The following is a 22,409-nucleotide window of genomic DNA, read 5'->3' on the forward strand; positions in this document are numbered from 1 at the left end:
ACATTCAAATACGGAAGGCTTAGGCATGCATTTACTGTGCATATTTAACACTGTTTTGCATACCAAATGCAGTGTTAAACTCAATTAAACTTGCTCAGTCTGAGAAATTCTTCAAGCAACAATATCAAATTTTGCGACAGTTGAACAGTTATGATTACAAAAGCTTACCTTCAAAATTTTCCAGAAATCTTTCCAGCCCCCACATCACTAGTTTCTCTTTAACAAAGTCATCCATGATGACAACACACTCCAATCTGGAAGGAGATCCGTGAAAAGGAAGGAGCTGTATAAAAAGGGAAGATAATCATTATCGGGGTTAAAAGTTTGGTTCAACTTTTTAATTTGACATCACATTTTCAATTTGACTTAACTCATATATAGAGGACCCTCTCCTAATGGCCTCAAATGTTGAAAATTAGTTTTGCATAAATCTGTTTCTATCTCTTTCCTACGAGGGCTAGCATTTTCTTGTGAGGGGGGGGGTCCAAATTTACAAAAAGTCGACGGCGATAAAGTTACAACACCCCTATTTCAGCAACAAAAATTTAATAACCCCCATCAATGATACACTTTACCCCCTAAAGAGGCTAAAATTGTATTGAAATCAGTCCTTTTGAGCAAAATAAACACACTATCTGTGGTCATCAGGTGGGTGTTTCATAAAGCTGTTCGTAAAGTTACGAACGACTTTACGCACGACTGGAACATGTTTTTAGGTCATAATTCAATTACATAGGGATATCACAGAGCACAAGAAAGGATCACCAGTCGTTCGTAAAGTCATTCGTATCTTACGAACAGCTTTATGAAACACCCACCAGGTGACTTCAAACTTTTTGATCATCAAAATGTCATTTTAATACTCCTTGGGTATAAATTTTTCTAAAATTTAACTCTTGGGCGATTATGAGACACATTTCTTTTTTATTTAAATTTTTTCCCGTCAAATAGAGCTCAAACTAAATTTCTATCTGATTTAATTTGACATGATAGACTAGAGCTGAATTAAGAAGCACTCATACAGGAATGTTAATTATTTGTCTCTGGAGACATAAGAACATTTATAAGATGGAAACTATCCCCTCTAATTTCATAATTTTTTCGATTTTGAGAAAACCATTAGAGTGGTGGGTTTGTATGTTGCTGCTGTTTCTACAACATAAAAAATCAATAGGTGTGGGTAAAAAATACAGTTGTCTATAAGGCAAGGGCAATAATGGAACTTGTAAACATAAAACTGGCAACGAGTTCTCAAGCTTTAAAATGGGCCAAAAATTTGTTTAAAAAAATCAGTTCTTTGAGCCCCTATTTTGGTGCCTTTCCATTCTTTAAGCCCCTATTTTCAGCCCTGCGAATCTCACACCCATACCAAAACAAAAGTTTAGTACCCCTTCCCCCCCCCCCCCCCGATCGATATTTGCTCTTGGAACCAAATTATGTCTCACATATATGAAATTCTTGTAGGCCTACATGGCATTATAAGCTTAGTGTTCAAAAATAAAAATTCCAGGGGAATTCGTCCCCTCCCCCCCCCCCCCCCTTAGTACTGCCACTGCTGAAAAATGTCTCTGGAGTGGCTTCTGACATGACTTGCCGCGATAAATTGCTCTGACTTAACCCATTTTAGATGTGCCACTGAGCGAAATCATGCACGCTCGCTTTAAAAGACAATATCTGATCTGATTTTGTAGGCACACAATATTTCATTTCCAGTAATTTTTCAACAAACCCCCCCCCCAAAAAAAAAAAACACATTTTAAGGCCAAGTAAAACAAAAAAAAATGGTTCTCTTCTGGTTTTTGGAAAAATAGGAGGGGCTCTTTGTTTTTTATTGAATTAATTTCTGAATACCTACGGTTTATAGCACTATATTTTCAATATGCGGTGCCCCCCAAAAAGATGGAGGCCTTTTTATTTTCTTGTTTCAAACATCTTTATAAAACAAGTTATATGGCCTTGGGAATTAAAGTTCCGGGGAGGGGAGGTAGTAGACTTGCATCTTTTTGAAATCACACAGGGCTTTATTTTTGTTCATTATCAGATCACTTATATAATATTCTGAGAAAATAAAAAAGTCCTGAATACAAAGTCTGTTGCAATTAGAATTTGTTGAAATACATGTAAATATATGCAAATGTCTCTAATTTCCCCCCTCGATCGGATTTGTTCTTTTTTACTAGCCCTGACAATATACATATCGGTCATATCAGACCAGCAAACTAAGCTAATTGCCTGACAGTGACTTTTACTGGTAAGGCCAAGTAAAATCAATTCCTAGTTTCTCGTCCGGATTTTTCGAAAATGAGGAGGGGGTTCCATGTTATTTATTTGATATTTGATTTTTTTTTATACACAAAAATGCTATTGGGTCAACTTCAACACATTCTTCACAAATTTAGTAACACTTGTACTACACTACAGAGGATCGAAACAAGGTGTAATTGCATATTAATGTTTTTTGGTATATCATTGTCTAGAAGTCCTCATATTTTTATTCATATCATTTCAGAACAAAAATATCAAATAACAAAGCAATTAAGGCGGCCCCAAAAAAAGGAAGGAGGGGACGAGAAAAAAAATTGAAATTATTTTTATTTGGCCTCATCTGACCACCTGACAGGTGTGTGTCAAGCCCTTTTTTGGGGGGGGGGTGGTCTACATATGTGACCTACTATCTCAAAAGCCCACAATAAGTCACCTAAAATGAGTTTTGAAATTTTCATTGTTGAAATTCCATTATTTTAATTATATTATTCTAGAATTTACAAGACGGCTGTGCCCTTAGCCTTTAGGTGTTGACATGCGTAGTCAGTCACAACTATGTCAACAGAGGGTTTCCTTTATGATAAAAATATTGAGGCCTAATCTTAAAGATCCATAATGCTTAGAAAATGTTTCGAATCGGCTACTCTTAAAATGTGGGATAATTCATCAAAGCACATAGTAATAAAGTACTAAAATCTACAAGAAAGGCCAACTGAGAAACTCTGATTTCTGAAACGAATTGAAATAAAATCACAGGTTTCTGGTAGGCTTTGAGTTTCCCCCTCCTGCGCTAAGCGTGGAAGCTTTGAAATTTCCTGAAATCATTAGCAAAAGAAGACAATCTTTGTTGTGATTCTACATCTGCCCTTTCCCTAACTTCTCTTACTTTTTCATTTTTTTTTCTCTCTCCCCCTTTCTCCCTCTCTCCTTTTTTTTTTTTTTTTGGGGGGGGGGGGGGTGACTGCCCCAACCCCCCAGCTACATGCCTGGTAGTTATGACACTGATGGCTAGTTTTATCTCAATGTCAATCTTGACACTTTGCCAAAGACTCTCTTTGCATGCATATAATATAGGCCTAGGCCTACATAAAAAAACTAGAAATATCACTATCAGTGATTAATAATACTACCCCCGCCAGCAGCGCTCTACCTACATAAAAAATAATATCCCACTATAATAACCCCAAAAAGAAAAGAAAAAATGAAATATTTTGAAGTCTATCAGTTAGGGCAAAAACTATGCATCATCAGATATATCAAAGAATGACATTTCACTGAGAATCCAATCAACAGTGCAACCTTCTTTTTTTTTTAACTATTAGGCCTATATCTTGCACTTCTTCATATCACTATGGACCCATGCACCGAATTTCAAATCAATTGGTCAAAAAATGAGGGAGTAGTATGATCCACAAGATTTTTGCACCAATTTTATTTTAAAATGTTGTTGCCATGGCAACGCAATTCTCGACTTTGACGAAAATTATATCTTGCACTTATATTTTATACACATCAATATGGACTTAATGTTCCAAATTTCAAATTAATTGGTCCTTAACTGAGGGAGTAGTATGATCCACAAAAATTTTGCACAAATTTCATTCAAAAAATGCTGTTGCCATGGCAACACGATTCTCGACTCTGACGAAAAATATATCTTGAATTTTTATACATCATTATGGACCTATGTAAGCCTACTAGCCTAATTAAAAATTCAGGTCAATTGATCAAAAACTGAGGAAGGAGTTAGATCCACAAATTTTTTGCATGAATTTCATTCAAAAAATGCTGTTGCCACGGCAACGCAATTCTCAACTTTGATGAACAATATATCTTGCACTTCTATACATCATTATGGACCTATGTAGGCCTACTAAATTTCAGGTCAATTGATCAAAAACTGAGGGAGGAGTTAGATCCACAAGATTTTTGCATGAATTTCACTCAAAAAATGCTGTTGCCATGGCAACGCATTTCCCGACTTTGACGAAAAATATATCTTGCACTTCTACATATCATTATGGACCCATGTATTAAATTTCAAGTCAATTGATCAAAAACTGAGGGAGTTTGATCCACAAGATTCTGCAACGGACCGCCCGCCCGCCCGGCCACACGGTGATTCCTATATAGGGCCTAGGCCTACCCCCTTACAGTTACACACCTTGTGTGTGGCGGGGGTATAAAAAATCAGTAGTAGGCCTAAGTTAGGCCTACTAGGCCTAGGCTATAGCTACCTTCAAGACAGTGAAGCCATAACTTAGGCATTCATTGAAAAAAAATTGAATATCAAATACTAAAGTTAGGCCTAGGCCTAAACTAAGTTAAGGCCTAGGCTAGGCTAGGGCTAGGCCTTGATCTAGTCTAGCCTTGGCCTGGGTCAGGGCCCAGGCCTAGTATGAAATGAGGTTTGGAATAAAAATATGCTTCTTGACATTTTTGTGCATGAGATCGCTGAATACCTTAGCCTTCAGGGCCTATACAATCCACGCTTCATGAATATACTCGTAATGTAGATAGATCTAGGCCCCGCCGGGATCTAACAGTTAGGCCTATAGCTAGGCCTACATGGGTCTGCCTTGTTTTGCCTTGCCTTGCTCAAGACGACTCGACATGCTATTGCTAACCATAACTTACTAGGCCTAGTAGGCCTAAAGTTAGGCCTAATACTAGTTAGATAGGCCTAACGTTAGACCTAAGGTAGGCCTAGCCTAGCCCAACTTCCAAGCCTAACTTACTCGAGTTCCATTTGCTGTCTTATGACTGAGACTGCTAGTGCTAGCCGCGAGACCAGGGCCAGGGCCAGGCCCAGGGGTGAACATCATAAAACAACATCAATTCCAGACTAATCATTGTGCAAACTGCATGCAGACTGTCGAATGCAGTAGGCTAAGGCTAAGCTACCGTACATCAATCATATTCATAACGTACCATGTGCATCGAGTAGCATCGCAGTGATCGTACATGACATTTTGTGAGTTGCATTGACATTTTGTGAGTTGCATTTTGACCGAAAATCGTACCGTATGATGGCACTGTTGCAGATACAAGAAATTTGTTCAAGAGAATAGAGCATATTAATAATTAATACATATAAAAATAAAACTACTTCACCGACAAAATCATGTAATATCTTACAGATTAAACTGGATAACTTACCGCGGTATACACTCATGATATGGCGACTGATTTCAAATGATCGTCTGCGCTGCGCTAGCTGCGCGCGCGGCCGGCGCGGTGACGTCAGTCAACAAGTTTGACCAATGAAATGTTTCATCGAAGACAACGTCATTTTGAAGAGAATACGTATCAAAAATTTTCAGCATCCACGTCATTTTGTCGGGGGGGGGGGGGGCACTCAACTTTGGGTTTGGTAGGGATGTGCGGCCCCGGTTTCTGAAACGGGGGACAGGTATAACCGAGTTGACTCTGAAAAGGAGATCTATAACCGAAGTGACCTTAAAAGCAGTGGCGGCACCAGGATTTTTAAGGGGGGGGGGGGCAAATAGGGGGCAAAACAAAATGTGGGGGGGGGGCAATGCCGGACAAAAAAAACCCTCCCTTTTCTTTTCTTTCTCATTTTCAACCCTTTAATTTTTCACTCCGAAAATTATTGGGGGCAACTTGGAGGGGGGGGGGGCCGGGCAAAGCTTCTGACGGGGGGGGGGTCAAATGCCGTTTGAATTTGAGAGCTATTTTTTGTCAATTGCTCTGGAAGCAAAAAAATCTGAAATTTGCTTAAAATGGCCGGGGGTCTAGATATTAAATTTCCCCCAAAAGGGATTAAGAATTTTCAAAAAGGGCTTGTGAACTAAATATTGTGCTTGAATTTATATGGGGTCTACGGAGCGGCAGGCAATTAAGGCGTGAAGAGGGTGTTTGCGGCGGCACATTTTTTAGGTCAGTACGTGTCCCGGGCATTTTGTCATTCAAAAGGGAACGATTATCTATTTTCATTAAATAGTCTTCTATTCAAAATATTTGACAAGGAAATCTTTTTGTTATTGTCATTCAAAATGAAACGATTCTTTTCATTTTAAATAGTTTTCTAATCATTTTGAACAGTTTTCTATTCAAAATATTTGACAAGGAAATCTTTTTATCTTTGTCATTCAAAATGAAACGATTCTTTTTCATTTTGAACAGTTTTCTAATCATTTTGAATAGAAAACTATTCATTTTGAATAGTTTTCTATTCGAAAATATTTGACAAGGAAATCTTTTCAGAATTTGAAGAGGTTATTTTAAGAGTGTACGAGTGCTGATTTTCTAGTTCAAATTTGAACTAGAAAATCAGCACACTCGTTTTTACAGTGCATGACAAAAAGGAGAAAATTAGAATTTTTCCTATTCCATGTAATGAAATACAAAGGAAATAGTAATTGGATGATGTCATCCAGGGGCGGATCCAGCTTTCGCCAATAGGGGGGGGGGGCGAAAAAAAAAAACCCATATTTTCCCCGATCGGCCGCTCAAAGTTGATTTTTATTTGTTTCTTGAAGGGGTAGTCCTAACAGTCACTTCTTAGCTTTATTCTCACAAAACATAAATAAATAGTCTCCTATAGGCCCTAATTGAATAGTACGAGCGCGAAGCGCGAGCTATTAAAAAAAAGGAAATTTAATGTATTTTGTCCTGAAAATTGAACATTCTGAGCAACAATTGTGATTTTGAACAAGATGTGTATGTAACTAAATAATCACTGCGAGCGCGAATCGCGAGCAGAAATTATTGATATATTTTTTAATATATGGAAAACAGACCTTAAGGACTGTTTACAGTTACCCATGAAAACGATACGTATTTCAATAATCAAATAATGCAAGCGCGAAGCGCGAGCTAAAAATGTTTTACCTAAACATTTTAAGCACTTTTTGTAATCATAAACAGGATAGGTATATATAACTAAACATTTCATGCGAATAAAAAACAAACTGTGTATTTATTGTGTGCCCGTGTGTTTGAGATTTAGACCTAGAATCTGGGCATTCTAAATACATTTCTTTTATTATGAAAATCAATAATGCGCGAGCTGAAAAAAACAATTGATGGTGATCTGAAGAGGGTCAATTAAAGCAAAGTGGATATGGATCGTACTTCACAAATGATGCGAGCGCAAAGCGCGAGCCGATTTTTAAAATTATTATTTAAACCAATTAAGCACCCGGGGAAATTGTAAGGACATTTTGTCATCATATGAAAATGACTATTTCCTATCTCCTTCCTAAGCGCGAGATATGAAATTTGTCAATATCGATATTCCATTCTGAAAAAAGGGACAATTTAATTATTAGGTATTCATTAAATTGTTACCTTATTCATAGAGCTATTGCCTTATTCATCGATCTAATATTAATGAGAGCTCGAAATCTGTTAAAAATAAGGCCTGAAAACTGGACATTTTAAGTACATGTAATTTTTTAATATTGTTTAACGGTCTACTTGTGCACATATGATAATCCTCCTATGCAGAGCTAGTCGGCCGTTGATGGAGTGCAGGAGACCCATGCATGTGCAGGCCGGAGAATGTCTTGATGCGCGCAGTTGTGGTTGTGAACCAACAGAATGCGGTGCCACTGCAAATAGGCCTGTGGGGATCGGGCCGGACCGTTATGAGGCCGTAAATTAAACATGGGTATGATAACCTCCTTCGTACTTTTCTTTCTGTTTTTCAGCGTTTCTCTCAAGTTAAAAGGACATTTTTTTGGCCAAAAAATGGGGGGGGGGGCGGCTCGCCCCCCCCCCTTGGATCCGCGCCTGTCATCAGTCCCCTCATTTGCATACGGATCAGGGGCCCGTCTTACTAAGAGTTGTGATTGATCCGATCAATCGCAACTATGTATGGAAAGCCAGCAAAGTAAATATATAAAATACATTTTTGTTTTAAACAAATATACATACGAATGTATATCCATAAATTCATTGATTTCTTGTCAATTTGGTGTGTTCTTCTTTGTTTACAAAGGACATTTTGCAAATTTCCTGTAGAAAAAAACACTGATGGATTTCCATAGAGTTACGATTGACTTGGATTAATTTTAACTCTTTGTAAGACGGGTCCCAGGATGTTAATATAATTATTACGTGAAATTAGGCACGACTTTAAAATGTTATAACTTTCTTATTTTCCATCCGATTTTAATGAAATTTACAGTGTGATTCTTGTTTGATTTTTACATTTTTATTCAAACCAACTTTGGTTAGGGTGGACGTCTTGTTCTTTAACATATTTAACGGAAGGGCTGAACCATTATGGGTCAAGCAGCGCCGAGGCGCTGCTCTGCCCATAATACCGATAATTTACAAAGGGTGGGGTTTATTATACTGTACATAATGATTATACTCACGATACTCTTCGTGGATATATCTTCATGTTGGTTGCCTTGAACCAAACGTCTTTGGCCTCTTCATAGTCGGCTTCATTCCCCTCAAGCTTCAGGGGAAGTTTGCGACCAGTCGCCGTCTCAAAGCAACCGCCCACCAGTGCCGCGACGGTATACAGCTCGAAATATATGTCCATATCTTCTATAGCTGAAAGGCACTTGGTGAGGACTGTAGATCTAGACCTTGGAATGCACCAAAGTGCAACTTTCACCTGCTGCCTGTCAGCCATGATTGAAAAGACAAAAACTCTCCCAGTAAACTTGTACCAGTAATAGGCCTACGCTTTAGATTTCACTGTGTGGGGGAATAGATTAATGTTCTGTGACTGCAATCCCAATTTCACACCAATATTGTCATGCTGTTTACCGATCACAATGATCAGACAAGTTGATAAAATGATAATAGTTGTACCATGTTCCATGACCCTGCATTGTTCCCGTCATTGTTTACCTAGCGACAGTAGGAAACGGCACTACGATCACAATTGTTTATTAAGGGGGAAGTTCACCCTGACAAAAGTTTATTGTAGAAATAGCAGACAAAATAATTAAAAAAAAAATATTGGCGAAGGTTTGAGGAAAAAATCCATCAAGGAATAAAGTTGCTAGAATTTTCATTATTTGATTTGTGACATCATATGCGAGCAGCTTTCCTACATAATGGTAAAAAGAATTCTCGGCAAATTTTAAATGGTTTTTACTGTAGGCCTACCTTTAGTATAGCAATAAACAAATCATTTCACACCCGTTTCTTAAAAGAAAGCAAAAATAAGTCATCCCGAACCATTAAAAAAAATTGTTGTTTAAAAGGGAAGTTCACCCTGACAAAAGTTTATTGTAAAAATAGCAGACATAATAATAATTAGAAAAATATTGGCGAAGGTTTGAGGAAAAATCCATCAAGGAATAAAGTTGCTAGAATTTTCATTATTTGATTTGTGACATCATTTGCGAGCAGCTTTCCTACATAATGGTAAAAAAATTCTCAGCAAATTTAAAATGGTTTTTACTGTAGGCCTACCTTTAGTATAGCAATAAACGAATCATTTCACACCCGTTTCTTAAAAGAAAGCAAAAGTAAGTCATCCCCAATCTTTAAAAGTGGAAATACATGCATTTTATATCAAATAATGTATGGTGTAGCTGCTTGTTTATGACGTCACAAATCCGAAAGTAAAAATTATAATATCTTTTTTAATCTTTAATGGATATTCCTTACACCTTCACCAATATGTTTTATTATTACGGGACGTTGTTGTCGGGGGTTCAAAAAGAGGCTTGCGCCAGAATCGCAGAATATGAGTAATATGATGATCAGACTTCTTGCTAATCAACAGACTTCCTCTTAACCTTTTCATTATCTATGTCATAATTTTCGAATAATGCTGTTAAATTTTATTTACAAATTTATTTATTTACTTGAATTATTTTGTTTTTTCATTTAAACTTCTTTTACCTTTGAATTTTCCTTCATAAGTAAGAAAAGAAGACTTTTGTCAACCCAAGCAAGAAGATTTGCATTATTAAATGGGAAAAGTTTAATTATTCAAATCCTTTCATTATGTGAAACAAATTATGTAAAAAGACATGAATCCATTTTTCAAGGGGTTATTGATTCCTTGACGAGGTTTAATTATATGCTTGACAAGACAAAGAGAAAGGGATTCATGTCTTTCAATGGCAATGGTGTATTGAGTCAATATTGAAGGAGCTAGATATGGCGGATCGGGTAAAATGTTTTAAAAAGTTGTGAGCGAGCGAAGCGAGCACGCAAATATTATCTTTTTTATTACAATATCAAATTTTGTGATAGATTTTGACATAATATTCAGAAAATAATATCATATTTGACTTTTTATCTTTCCTTTTATTTCCTTTCCACTTTTTTTCTTGGTCATAATTTTTTTAATTGAGGGGGGGGGGCGAGCATCCCCGAGCCCCCGCCCATCTGTATGGCACTGTTCAAAAGGCACCAATAACCTTCGTAGCACACAATGAAAGGATTTGAAAAAAATCAACACTCTCCAATACTTAGGTTGAACAAAAAAAGTTTTTGTTTAAAGAAGGAATATATTAAAAAGAAACAAGAAGCCAAAAAAAAAATAGATTTGGAAATGAATTTTGACCGCATAATTTGAAAATTATGGCAAAGATAATGAAAAGGTTAAGAGGAAGTCTGCTGATAAGCAAGAAGTCCGATCATCATATTGATCATTTTATGCCATTGTGGCGCAAGCCTCCTTTTTAACCCCAGACAAAAACATTCCGTGTTCGCTCAAGCATGAACGAATCTAAATTTTTTTTTCAATTGCATTTGAAAGATAAGACCTCAGAGCACCCATTAACACCAAAATATAGTACATCATAATTTGAAACAAAAATTGTATAGACTTTTCAAATCTGTCCCGTTTTTTTATACGCACTGTATAGTGTCACTATGCTATGCAGGCGAGAGAATCTATATTCTTCTTTCAATTTTAGCTATGAAGACGACGCACATGCAGAGGAGCAGATCTGAACACGATAAGCTAAACAATTTATTTATTTATTCAATCATTTATTCATTCATTCATTTATTTATTTATTTATTCATTCATTTACTTGACTTATTTACCCATGGACTTGGGTTGCAATAGAAAATTATCAAAAATTAATATTTGTATTCAATTACAGATTTACAAATTGGCAAGATAGCTAGACAGAATTTGTCCCCAACACTGCCCCTCCACCCCTCCCCATGGGCTTGAGAACGCTACTTGAAGAAAGGGTGCTGTTTTTTCGGGGGGGGGGGGTGACATTTAGCTCAAGAAAAAATCTAGAACAGACGGTTATAGCGAGTTTTAACTCCGCGACGTTCGGAGGGTTCAAGAAGACGGTTAATTTATTAAAATTGCCCGTCAAATGACAATGAACAGCTAGCTGGGAGGTGTTTAGCGAAAATGAACCAGAATATCAGACTAGTCTCGTCCGAAGTTTTGGAGCTGACGAAAAAAATACAAATATTAATGTCTTTGTCCTGGTGGGTGTTTCATAAAGCTGTTCGTAAGATACGACTGACTTTACGCACGACTGGTGACCCCTTCTTGTGATAGGTAGGAAATAGGAAGGTAGGAAGTAATTCCTTAAAAAGCTGTGTGCGCTATGAACGCCTAGCTTAGCCGGGTAATATAGGAGCGCCTTGAGCACCTAACAAGGTGGATATGTGCGCAATATAAATACCCTATATTATTATTATTATTATTATTATTATAGAATATAGATGGTACATCCCGATGTCATTCATTTATGACCTAAGAACATGTTCCAGTCGTTCGTAAAGTTGTGCGTAACTTTACGAGCAGCTTTATGAAACACCCACAAGAGTCGAGGACAATAATATTTTCGACAAAGACTTCTTGGTTATTTTTTGTCATGAAGGGCATTTGACAATATTTTCTCTGTTCTTCAGCCCTCCGTAAAAGACCTATCGCGTGAGGCAACATCGTTAGAAATGTTTCATGCAGTCCCTCCTTAAAACCCACCTCTTTTGATAATTTCACTCATATATTTCGCTTCCATTGTGTTGGGCATAATGTTATACCCCTCAGTTGATTTGCATTATCATATTGTGTTCATATTTTTGAAGTCGGATTGTGTCCTTAGTTTATAGGATTATTTGAATTTACATATATGATTATCGACCCGTTATATTTAAGATGTATATTCGCCGATTATCTATTTATTTGTATATATATATAATTGATTTTTCGTAATGGTGTTTTCACTTTCAGTTTCTTTGTTGTTCTTTTACTGAGATATCTTGAACTCATATTCTCCCCCCCCCCCCTTCTTTCTTAGCGCTTTGAAACTTTCGTATAAAGCGCTTTATAAATTTTGTATATTATTATTTTTATCGCAAAGCGAATTCAAAGAAAACCAACATAAAATGCTGCTCTTGCATAGAATATAAGGGGTCAACATCGAGGAAACATGTATAGTTGAATATTTCATTCATAGGTATATTGGTCTTCCCAGGGGAGTCGATCCGTGTTTCCGATACAAATTAAAGTGAAAGCAGAGAATGTCTAAAACTTTCTGTAAATATTAGTAATAGTTGTAGTCAGGGACTCAGTTTTATAATCATGAGGGGAGCAATAAAAAGCTCTCCTAGAACTTTTAAGGAGAGCGGTAGAGGAGCACTGCAAAAAGCTCTTCTTCAACATACAATTACAAGGGGAGCTTTTTGTCCAATTAACAAAACAGATGGAGGAAATATACATGTATGTACTAAGTTACAATCAACAACCAAAGGAAGGAAACAATCGAATATGCAATATTTATAATTGTTTTACAATCAACTATTACAATGTATTGTAATTAGATTGTAAAACCTGTTTGAGTGAGGTTTTGACTTTGGCTAGAAGTTAAGTCACTGACAATTTTTTTTTTCGGGGGCTCCATTTTAATTTTTTTGTCAAATTTTGGGGCTAATTTTGCATTTTGGGGGCTCTTTTTAAATGCTACTTTTTTGTATTTTCAGGAATACCTGTTCACTTATTAATGAATTATTACTTTTTGTTAAATATTGTATGATTTTTAAAGTTATTTTTTCATGCTTAGAATCTTGGATGTGGGTGTGTGTGGGTGTGTGGGGCACTGTGCGTGTGTGTGTGACTGTGAGTTGGACTTGGATATAAATGAATTCAATATCTAATTTCTACTCCGTCTATTCCAGTACAATACCTTGTACTCAGCCATGTACATGTAATAAAGGCCCACATACCCTAACTTTTCCTGAAGTTCTTTGAAAACGCAGATCTCCACGAAAATTGCATTTCTCTATGGGGGAGTCTAAATTCGGTGAGAATGTATTCATTAAGAACTTAAATATACATGACAATGAAGAAATCATCAAACTTTATTGGCAGTTTTGAATAATATACATGAAATGTAAACTCTGTCTGAAACAGAAAATCACCATCATTGAGGCCTTTACTGAGCGAATTGTCCCCCAGAGCTCTGGCAGAGAGACAGAGCTCCGACTGGCTACATGCGCCAATGCGTTCGTGCGTGAGCCTGCCGCCGGCCTTGTAAAATAGATGGAGCTTTGTTTGATGATTTATTTTCTGATATTTACCTCATCCCCTAGAAAAAGAAAATAAATGATTTTTTAGTTATAATTAATAAATGAGGTAACTTATTTTGGATGTTAATAGGCCGTTTTGAAAAGCAAAGCCGAATGACAACTCACCAATGCTAGGTTACTAAACTCTAAATTGTGATATCTGTAGGGGAAACATGTGCATTAGAAATTGCACATGGTGCGTGGTAGTCATAATGGACCCCTGTTTCCCGACCGTTGCGTTGATTTTTTTTTCCCATACCTGATACCATGTGTATGGAAATACGTGGTACAGAAAAAAAGACGCAACTTCGGAATTTGAAACTGCGCTCCTCGCTATTTTCAAGGCTTATTCATGATTTTGAGTGTGGATATTGGATGATTTTTAAATGGTAAGCGGAGCTCGAACATATGGCGTTAGTGGGCCGTTGAGTTGTTATCACTCGGCAATGATTTGGGGTGATTTCAAGGGCAACTTTAGGCATTTCCGCGCAGCTCAGCGATCGCGAGGCGCGCTATTAATCGCGCTACCTAAAATGGATTAAGGCGCGCATGTAGCGCGCGATCGCTCTCGCGCGCCTTAAAATCGAGTCCCTGTGTAGTGCTTTCCAGTGCTCTTTAAAAGCACTCCGTTTATTTGCATTGCATATTATACAATTTTTTAAGTTGTCAAAATTATGGGGGGGGGGGGTAGGCTTGAATCTATTAATTGCCTCTAAATCCCCACCCATGCAGGCAGGTAGGCCCTATTGTAATCTATTTGCGTATAGCTCCCGGTAAAATGGCATCGAATAGTCAACGCAACGAATGACGTCATCATCGAGCTGATCACGTGGTATTGGTACCAATTCAGTTGGTGCCTCAAATTGGGTACATTTAAAGGCCCTCTCGAAGAAACCTGACCCAACGCCCTCGAACAGGTTTGGTCCTGCTGTGTTAAAGTTCTGGGGGAAATCGTCGATGCTCGAGGCCCACTGGAGAAGGCTGTCGTTGTATGGGAAACCAATCGCTTCACAGAGGCCTTTCAAGATCTTCTGAGGGTTGGAGGCGAGATCATATGCATCGATGATGATTGGGTTGGGGTCTAGGTTGTCCTTGACGTACCTCCAAAGCTGGTGTTGACTTTCGTACCACGACATCGGCCTGGTGTTACTCGGGTCGTCCCGGATGATATCCAACTTTTTGTCCGCTGGGACAAATAGTCCCGTAGTCAACAGAACCTTCCGAAAAGACGCGTAGGCTCTCGTTGGTTCCCTCGTCACGAAGACGTATCGAAAGTCACGCGGAAGATAATCTTGGGCGTAGTCCTTATACTGGCACATTTCTTTCATCAAGACAAACCTGCTTTTCGTAGTTTCGACTTCCTCTTGAATATCATGGCATCTGGCAAGTAAAAATGAAAGAAATTAATATTATTATTAAATATTAGTTTCTGTCGATACACAATTTTTCATGCATGCTCGATCTCACCAGGTTTGATAAAATATGCCCGACTAACATGACTAACACGTCTGACCTGTGTCAAAACTTTTTTTTCGTTTCTCTCTCTCTCTCTGTTTCTTTCATTTTATGCATTTCCAAATCCAAAGTATACCAAAGATATATCTCTATCATAAATTGTATATATATTTAAGTTACTTTCTGATCTGTGTTCGATAAACATAATATATATGTTTCATTATATTGCATTATGCTATACTTTCTCTATGTTAAATTTCAATACGTTATTTCTTGTTGTATATAGGTATATTTCAAATATATGGAAAATGTATTGAAGTATTACTGAATAAAGACATACTGCTATATATTTCCTTATGTTATCATTAACTGAACAGGCCTATACCATGCAGTATAAAAAAAAATGAATATTAAATAAATAAATGAATAAACAAATAAATAAACAAATAAATAAATAAATATATAATAAATTATTGTAAAATGAAACGTCCATATCAAATGAATGAAGTTTGTGATTAAATTCAATAATCGTACCAAAACTTGGCCAATCACTTGCAGGCTTATTTTAAGGAGAAAAAAAAGGAAAATCCCAGAAAGAGTGGAAATTGCGGGGGAAATATGATTTGGAGGGGGGGGGGCGGTTACATGGAGCAATGCATATGGAGCCGGAAAATGTATGTATGTAACGCCGCTGTTTGCGAAGAATACTACTTAGCACAACGATATGAAAACTGGTTCAAAACGAATGAATACATTGAACACAAACGATCATTGCTTGAAGAACAAACTAAATTTGGAGACGAAAGGTAGAACCATTTATATTTCAAGGTGACTTTTTGAAGTTAGCTGAATTGGTACAGGGGGGGGGGCACTTACATTGACGAGCGGATACCATGCGCGACCAAAAAGCACGTAAAAAGGATGTCTTTTTCAAGATAGGGCACGTTACGTACGTAACGTGATAAGGGTGTCAAAAACACAAAAATATTGAAAACAGGGTATCTATTTCGCTCGGAAAAATATACGTGTTTAGGGTCAAATATGCGGGGATGATAAAACAAAATCAAAATGTTTTATAAAGGATGTCCTTTTTGCCCCAACACTACGTGTTTATAGTCCGATTTGCGCGAGGTGTGGAAGGTGGGGCCGTACTAAACCAAAATAATATACAAATATATCAGGCTTTGAGAAAGTATAGTGGGAATTATTTATCCGAGGTTGGACTGGCAATTACTATTTTTCCCGAGGGGCGAAGCCCCGAGGGAAAAATAGTTACATTGCCAGTCCAACCGAGGATTAATATTTCCCACTATGCTTTCGAAAGAAACGCCTGATATATTTGTTTTATATCCCTCCAGTCCTTGCTGATTTTTAACCAATCTCGAACAAATCTAACGTTGCCGGACCTAGTCCTACTCTAGCTGTCGAGCTATAAAATTTGCTAGACAGTTCATGGGTAGGCTGCGCGCGGCTTCTACCCGACTGCAATGAGAGGTCCGTTGCGCTGCGTTGCCGCAGATAGAGTGGCACTCAAAATAAATACCGGTACGCGCAGTTAAAATGTATATGCTCTAACGTTAAAAACTAATATCGGATCTTGACTCACCTTGTTATGTATGTTTATTCCATATTTAAGGATCATGTATGAATGGCCGTCGGAATTATATTTTCTGCATTGTAATCAAAGTTAGACCCAATTCCACACTGTTTTTCAGATTGTCGGCACGGTAATTTGGGTGAGAGCTTGTATTTACTTTATTTACTTTTTGCGGATGATCGATACCGGACGCGGTATGGGTCAAGTCAGGGAGCATGCGCAATTCAAAGTTGAGAGAAAATATCGAGCATGAGCATGCGCAGTTATGCCCATGAAAGTATATCGAAAAATATACGGAGCTACAAGAAAACTATACGGAGCTAATTGCAGCGATGTGTTTTCCTATTGAAATTATACTTTGTCACATGATCACGAATTGACCAACCGTTTATCTAGAATACTCATGAATATTCATAAGAGGGATATAATGGTGTCTAAAGGTAAAACCGACGACCGACGGACGCGTGACATAACAATGAAATATCTCTGTACTTGTTTAGGGGTTCATTTCAGGGAATACTTGCTAAGACTAGAGTATCGTTTTGTTTAATCCAATACATGTTAAGGGGTGCATTTTCAGAATATGAAAAATACATCGATGTAATTGTTCAGGGGCTCAGTTCTGGGAATACTTGCCAATAGTATTTGTTTCCGATACTTGTTAAGGGTAGGGTTTCACACGCCAATACTTGTTAAGGGGTGCATTTTCAGAATATGGAATATACGTGTTTAGGGTGCTTTTCAAGACCCCGTGGTCGCGCATGGTATCCACTCGTCAATGGAAGTGCCCCCCCCCCCGGGAATTGGTACAGGGTGATTTTTACGAAAGAAGGTGTTAAGCTTCAGAACACGTGCTGCAATAAATGCCCTCCCTACAGCTGATTATCTCAAACGTTGGGGTAAGAACATGAACACTCGATGTAAACTTTGCGGAAACCATGAAACCCTGCATGGCTCTCTCTCATACTAAATATAATGTACTACTTCCCATATTAATGGCCAAGAACGTTTTTAACTACGGATATAATAGCATCATTAACTTTGCTGTGCAATCACTTAAACAGATTAATGACGCAGATATATTGATCTATATGCAGCCATGCAAGGTCACACAATAAATGGGGAACTGCATGATGGCATTATAACAGCAGAACGGCTGGATATTCAGATATTGTTATTGTGGATACAAACCGTATACATGGTATAAATCAGTAGTAATTGAGGAATTAACTGATTCTTTCGAGCCTAATATCGAAAGCGCTAGGAGACGGAAATGTGAGAAATATGCCTTTCCAAATTCAGATTTTCGGGAAAACTGTTTTTTTTTTTGGCCAAAAAATGGGGGGGGGGGGGGGCGGCTCGGCCCCCTCTTGGATCCGCGCCTGTCATCAGTCCCCTCATTTGCATACAGATCAGGGGCCCGTCTTACTAAGAGTTGTGATGTGATTGATCCGATCAATCGCAACTATGGCATGTATGGAAAGCCAGCAAAGTTAATATATAAAATACATTTTTGTTTAAAAAAAATATACATATGAATGTATATCCATGAATTCATTGATTTCTTATCAATTTGGTGTGTTCTCTTATGTTTACAAAGGACATTTTGCAAATTTCCTGTAGAAAAAAATTATGACACTGATGGACTTACATATAGAGTTACGATTGATTTGGATCAATTTTAACTCTTTGTAAGACGGGTCCCAGGATGTTAGTATAATTATTACGTGAAATTAGGCACGACTTTAAAATGTTATAACTTTTTTATTTTCCATCCGATTTTAATGAAATTTACAGTGTGATTCTTGTTTGATTTTTATATTTTTATTCAAACCAACTTTAATTTATAAAGGATGGGGTTTATTATACATAATGTCATTATGATAATGATTATACTCACGATACTCTTCGTGGATATATCTTCATGTTGGTTGTCTTGAACCAAACGTCTTTGGCCTCCTCATAGGCGGTTTCATTCCCATCAAGCTTCAGGGGAAGTTTGCGACCAGTTGCCGTCTCAAAACAGCCACCGACCAGTGCCGCGACGGAGTACAATTCGAAATATATGTCGATATCTTCTATAGCTGAAAGACACTTGGTGAGGACTGTAGATCTAGACCTTGGAATGCACCAAAGTGCAACTTTCACCTGCTGTCTGTCAGCCATGATTGAAAAGACAAAACTCTCCCAGTAAACTTGAACCAGTAATACGCTTTAGATATCACTGTGTGGGGGGAATAGATTAATGTTTTGTGACTGCAATCCCAATTTCACACCAATATTGTCATGCTGTTTACCGATCACAATGATCAGACAAGTTGATAAAATGATAATAGTTGTACCATGTTCCATGACCCTGCATTGTTCCCGTCATTGTTTACCTAGCGACAGTAGGAAACGACACTGCGATCACAATTGTTTATTAAGGGGGAAGTTCACCCTGACAAAAGTTTATTGTAAAAATAACAGCAAAAAATATTGCCGAAGGTTTGAGGAAAAATCCATCAAGGAATAAAGTTGCTAGAATTTACATTATTTGATTTGTGACATCATATGCGAGCAGCTTTCCTACATAATGGTAAAAAAAATTCTCAGCAAATTTAAAATGGTTTTTACTGTAGGCCTACCTTTAATATAGCAATAAACAAATCATTTCACACCCGTTTCTTAAAAAAAAGCAAAAGTAAGTCATCCCCAATCTTTAAAAGTGGAAATACATGCATTTTATATTAAATAATTATGGTGTAGCTGCTAATTGTTTATAACGTCACAAATCCGAAAGTAAAAATTCTAATATCTTTTTTAATCTTTAATGGATATTCCTTACACCTTCACCAATATGTTTTATTATTTTTTCTGCTATTTTTACAACAACATTTTCTTCAGGGTGAACTTCCCCTTTAAGTTCCCACCATTTATTATCAGAACATCATGATTTAATTGACACGGCGCTGCAAAAGAGGTAGATTAATAATTGTTCACAAAGTCATTATCGTCAACACGTCAACTGCCACAAGCTGGCGCTATAACACTACACACACACTAGTGGTCTCACGCGCGTAAAACATTCCCCATAGACTTGTGTGTTAAAATGGCACTTAAGAAAAATTCATAAAAAATAAATGTGAAATTAGAGGGTCGAATGTTTACTACCTTTGGATAGGATATATATCTGACATTCCATATCTGACCAGAGAAGGGTATCGTAGCCCGCTCATTTTAAAAATAAATCGCCATTTATGAAGATAACTATGATGGGATCAAATTCATCAACTGAAACAGTAAAATAGCCCCAATTCTTCCGCCAGTCAAAAAATAATTCTAAATCATTGACATATCTTCCCAATTTGGGCAAAGGAAGTTCTGTAGTTACCATTTCTAGAATCAGTGTTAGATTTTGAATCATATTCATACACTTTTGTCAATCAGCAATATCAAATTGAAAAAAATCGAATGGGTTGGGTCGAACGAATATCTTTAGCCCTCCTGATGTAATTAGGCTCATGGCACCTAGTGTTCCTGTATTACTAACACACACAAGAGTCGTAATACTGGCGTTGATAATACTATTACTAGTAGTCTATTAGCTCAGTGGCGTACTGAGCCAAATTAATGAGGGTACCCGATATATTGGGCGAAAGAGCTATCTGAGCCCCGTCTTACAAACAGTTAAGATTGATCCAATCAATCTCGACTGCATGGAAATTCATCCATACCATAATATTCTCGACTTGAAATTTGCACAATCGCCTTAGTGAACAAAAAGAATCACACATAGGCCCGTATTCTGAAGTCGGGTTTAACTTAAACTCAGGTTTAAAGTTGTAGTTTAAGTATGAACAGCCAATTGTTACATAATCACTAACAGTAGAGATATCATACTTTCAGCTCATTCGGCTCTCAAATCATTCATAATTGTGTAGGAAGTATAAATAGATGATTGTCTTCACCATCGATGAATCAGGAAAGAGCAGAATAAACATAAGAAACGTACAACTTAATAAAAATTTTGATACTATTGGCTTCCCATACTTAATCCACAACTTTAAACCTGAGTTTAAGTTAAACCTGACTTCAGAATACGGGCCAATATCTTTAAGAGGACGATGAATGTATGATTATCTTATCTAGAAACTATTTTGAACAAATTTGCATTTTAGATGTTGACGTTACTAGCCGTTCATAGTTGTGTTTGATTGAATCAATCGAAACTCTTTGTAAGACTGCATGGGTCCTGATTTCGTTATACATATATTTAAATGTATTTTTATCCCATGTATCACATGTTTTTCTTGGTCGTGGACCTGTTTGAGGGTAGAGGTCTAATCAACTGTACTTTGCACACGATTATGTCTTGGCGTTTCACAAGGAATGAAGTGTGACTTAGGGCCATGCTTTATTTTGTTATTCAATTAACGCATTAGGTTATTGATGGCAACCGCACGTCCCCTTTACCGCACGCAACTAGAATTTAAGTGCGACTCGAGGTTTTTGCAAGAAACTTGCAATATTGGTCGTAAGTCAATTTTATCGGAAAACATCAATTGAAAGTCAGGCATTTCATTGTCATTGCAAATTTGCAGTTGATACTGCTTCTTGCATCAGCAATTGAAGAGCTCAGTTGCAAAAGGGGCTAGGGCCATTTTTCATCAAATTTGATTTTTTTTTTTGGTCTCAATGTAAAACTTTTAGTAGCTCTATAAGATGATACAAAAAAAAACTTAGTTGAAATTCTCATTAAAAAGTGAACAAAAATGGTAAAGAAAAATCCCTTTTTTTCAAAATGGGTTAGGCCCTTTTTAGTTTGGTTGCAAAGTGGGTTAGGTCCACAAAGATTTATTTTTGGAAAAGAATATTTAAAGAAAAATATGAAGAATGGTAGATTTTTTATAACCAATTTTATGTTCACATGGTACGGTATCGTGAAAATTTAGTTTTGCATAAGAATATTGCAATATGGGACAATTAAAAAAAAAATGATTTTCTTGGAGTGGACCTCCCTTTTGCAACCAAACTCTTCTGAAGAGCTTATTTATCAAAAGGGGTGAGATCAATTTTTCATAAATTTTATTCTTTTCTGTCTCCCTATAGATTCTTAGTCGCTCTGATGATACCAAAGAAAATTTGAAATTTACATTAAAACGTGAAAGTGGCGAAGTAAAATCACTTTTTTATTAAAAAAAAATCGGATTCATTTCAGTTTGCTTGCAAAAGGGGTTTGGTCCACAATGATAACTTTTGGAAAAAATATATAAAAAGAATTGAAGACAGGTAGATTTCTTTTATACCCAGTTTTATGCTCGCGTGATAGGGTAGAACATCATGACAATATAGTTTCTCATATGAATATTGCAATAAATGAGAATTAAAACAAAAAGGGGATTTTTCTCGGAATGGTCCAAAGTGGACCTAACCCTAGCTTTTGCACACAAACTCTGCAATTACAAAGTGATTTGATTTAATTGAAATTGATCTATCACTTTAAAATTTGCATCTGAAATTTGCAATTGATTGCAAATATTTTTTGCAACCCCCCCCCCCCCCACCCCTCCCTAAGTCAGAGTAAATTTCTATTGCAGGATGCCATTACATTGCTAAAAAAATA

General features: G+C 37.0%; 3 protein-coding genes across 4 annotated transcripts in view; all 3 read right to left on the reverse strand.

Moving 5' to 3' along the window:
- Positions 1-5,476, reverse strand: part of LOC135155178 (uncharacterized) — a 28,326-nt gene extending 22,850 nt beyond the window's left edge. The window contains exons 1-2 of one of the 2 annotated variants that reach the window (XM_064104017.1): positions 5,425-5,476; positions 169-283 (exon numbers count right to left, since the gene is read on the reverse strand). In XM_064104017.1, the coding sequence (XP_063960087.1) occupies positions 169-235 (67 nt within the window). In that variant the 5' untranslated portion in view covers positions 236-283; positions 5,425-5,476. Of the gene's footprint in view, positions 1-168; positions 675-5,424 lie in introns of those variants that run through there. The other variant, XM_064104018.1, reaches the window with a different exon arrangement.
- LOC129266644 (uncharacterized) overlaps positions 1-9,025 on the reverse strand; it is a 37,456-nt gene extending 28,431 nt beyond the window's left edge. Inside the window, exon 1 of the mRNA XM_054904483.2 lies at positions 8,613-9,025. Within this exon, the coding sequence (XP_054760458.1) occupies positions 8,613-8,878 (266 nt within the window). The 5' untranslated portion in view covers positions 8,879-9,025. The remainder of the gene's footprint in view (positions 1-8,612) is intronic.
- Positions 9,026-12,395: 3,370 nt separating this feature from the next.
- LOC135155179 (uncharacterized) lies at positions 12,396-19,138 on the reverse strand. Its single transcript, XM_064104019.1, has 2 exons — positions 18,705-19,138; positions 12,396-15,132 (listed from the first exon to the last, which is right to left on the reverse strand). Exons 1-2 carry the CDS (start codon positions 18,968-18,970, stop codon positions 14,496-14,498), a joined length of 903 nt encoding a protein of 300 aa, XP_063960089.1. The 5' UTR covers positions 18,971-19,138; the 3' UTR covers positions 12,396-14,495.
- Positions 19,139-22,409: the final 3,271 nt, after the last annotated feature.

This window comes from Lytechinus pictus, chromosome 8 (assembly GCF_037042905.1).
Source record: "Lytechinus pictus isolate F3 Inbred chromosome 8, Lp3.0, whole genome shotgun sequence".
Taxonomy (NCBI): domain Eukaryota; kingdom Metazoa; phylum Echinodermata; class Echinoidea; order Temnopleuroida; family Toxopneustidae; genus Lytechinus; species Lytechinus pictus.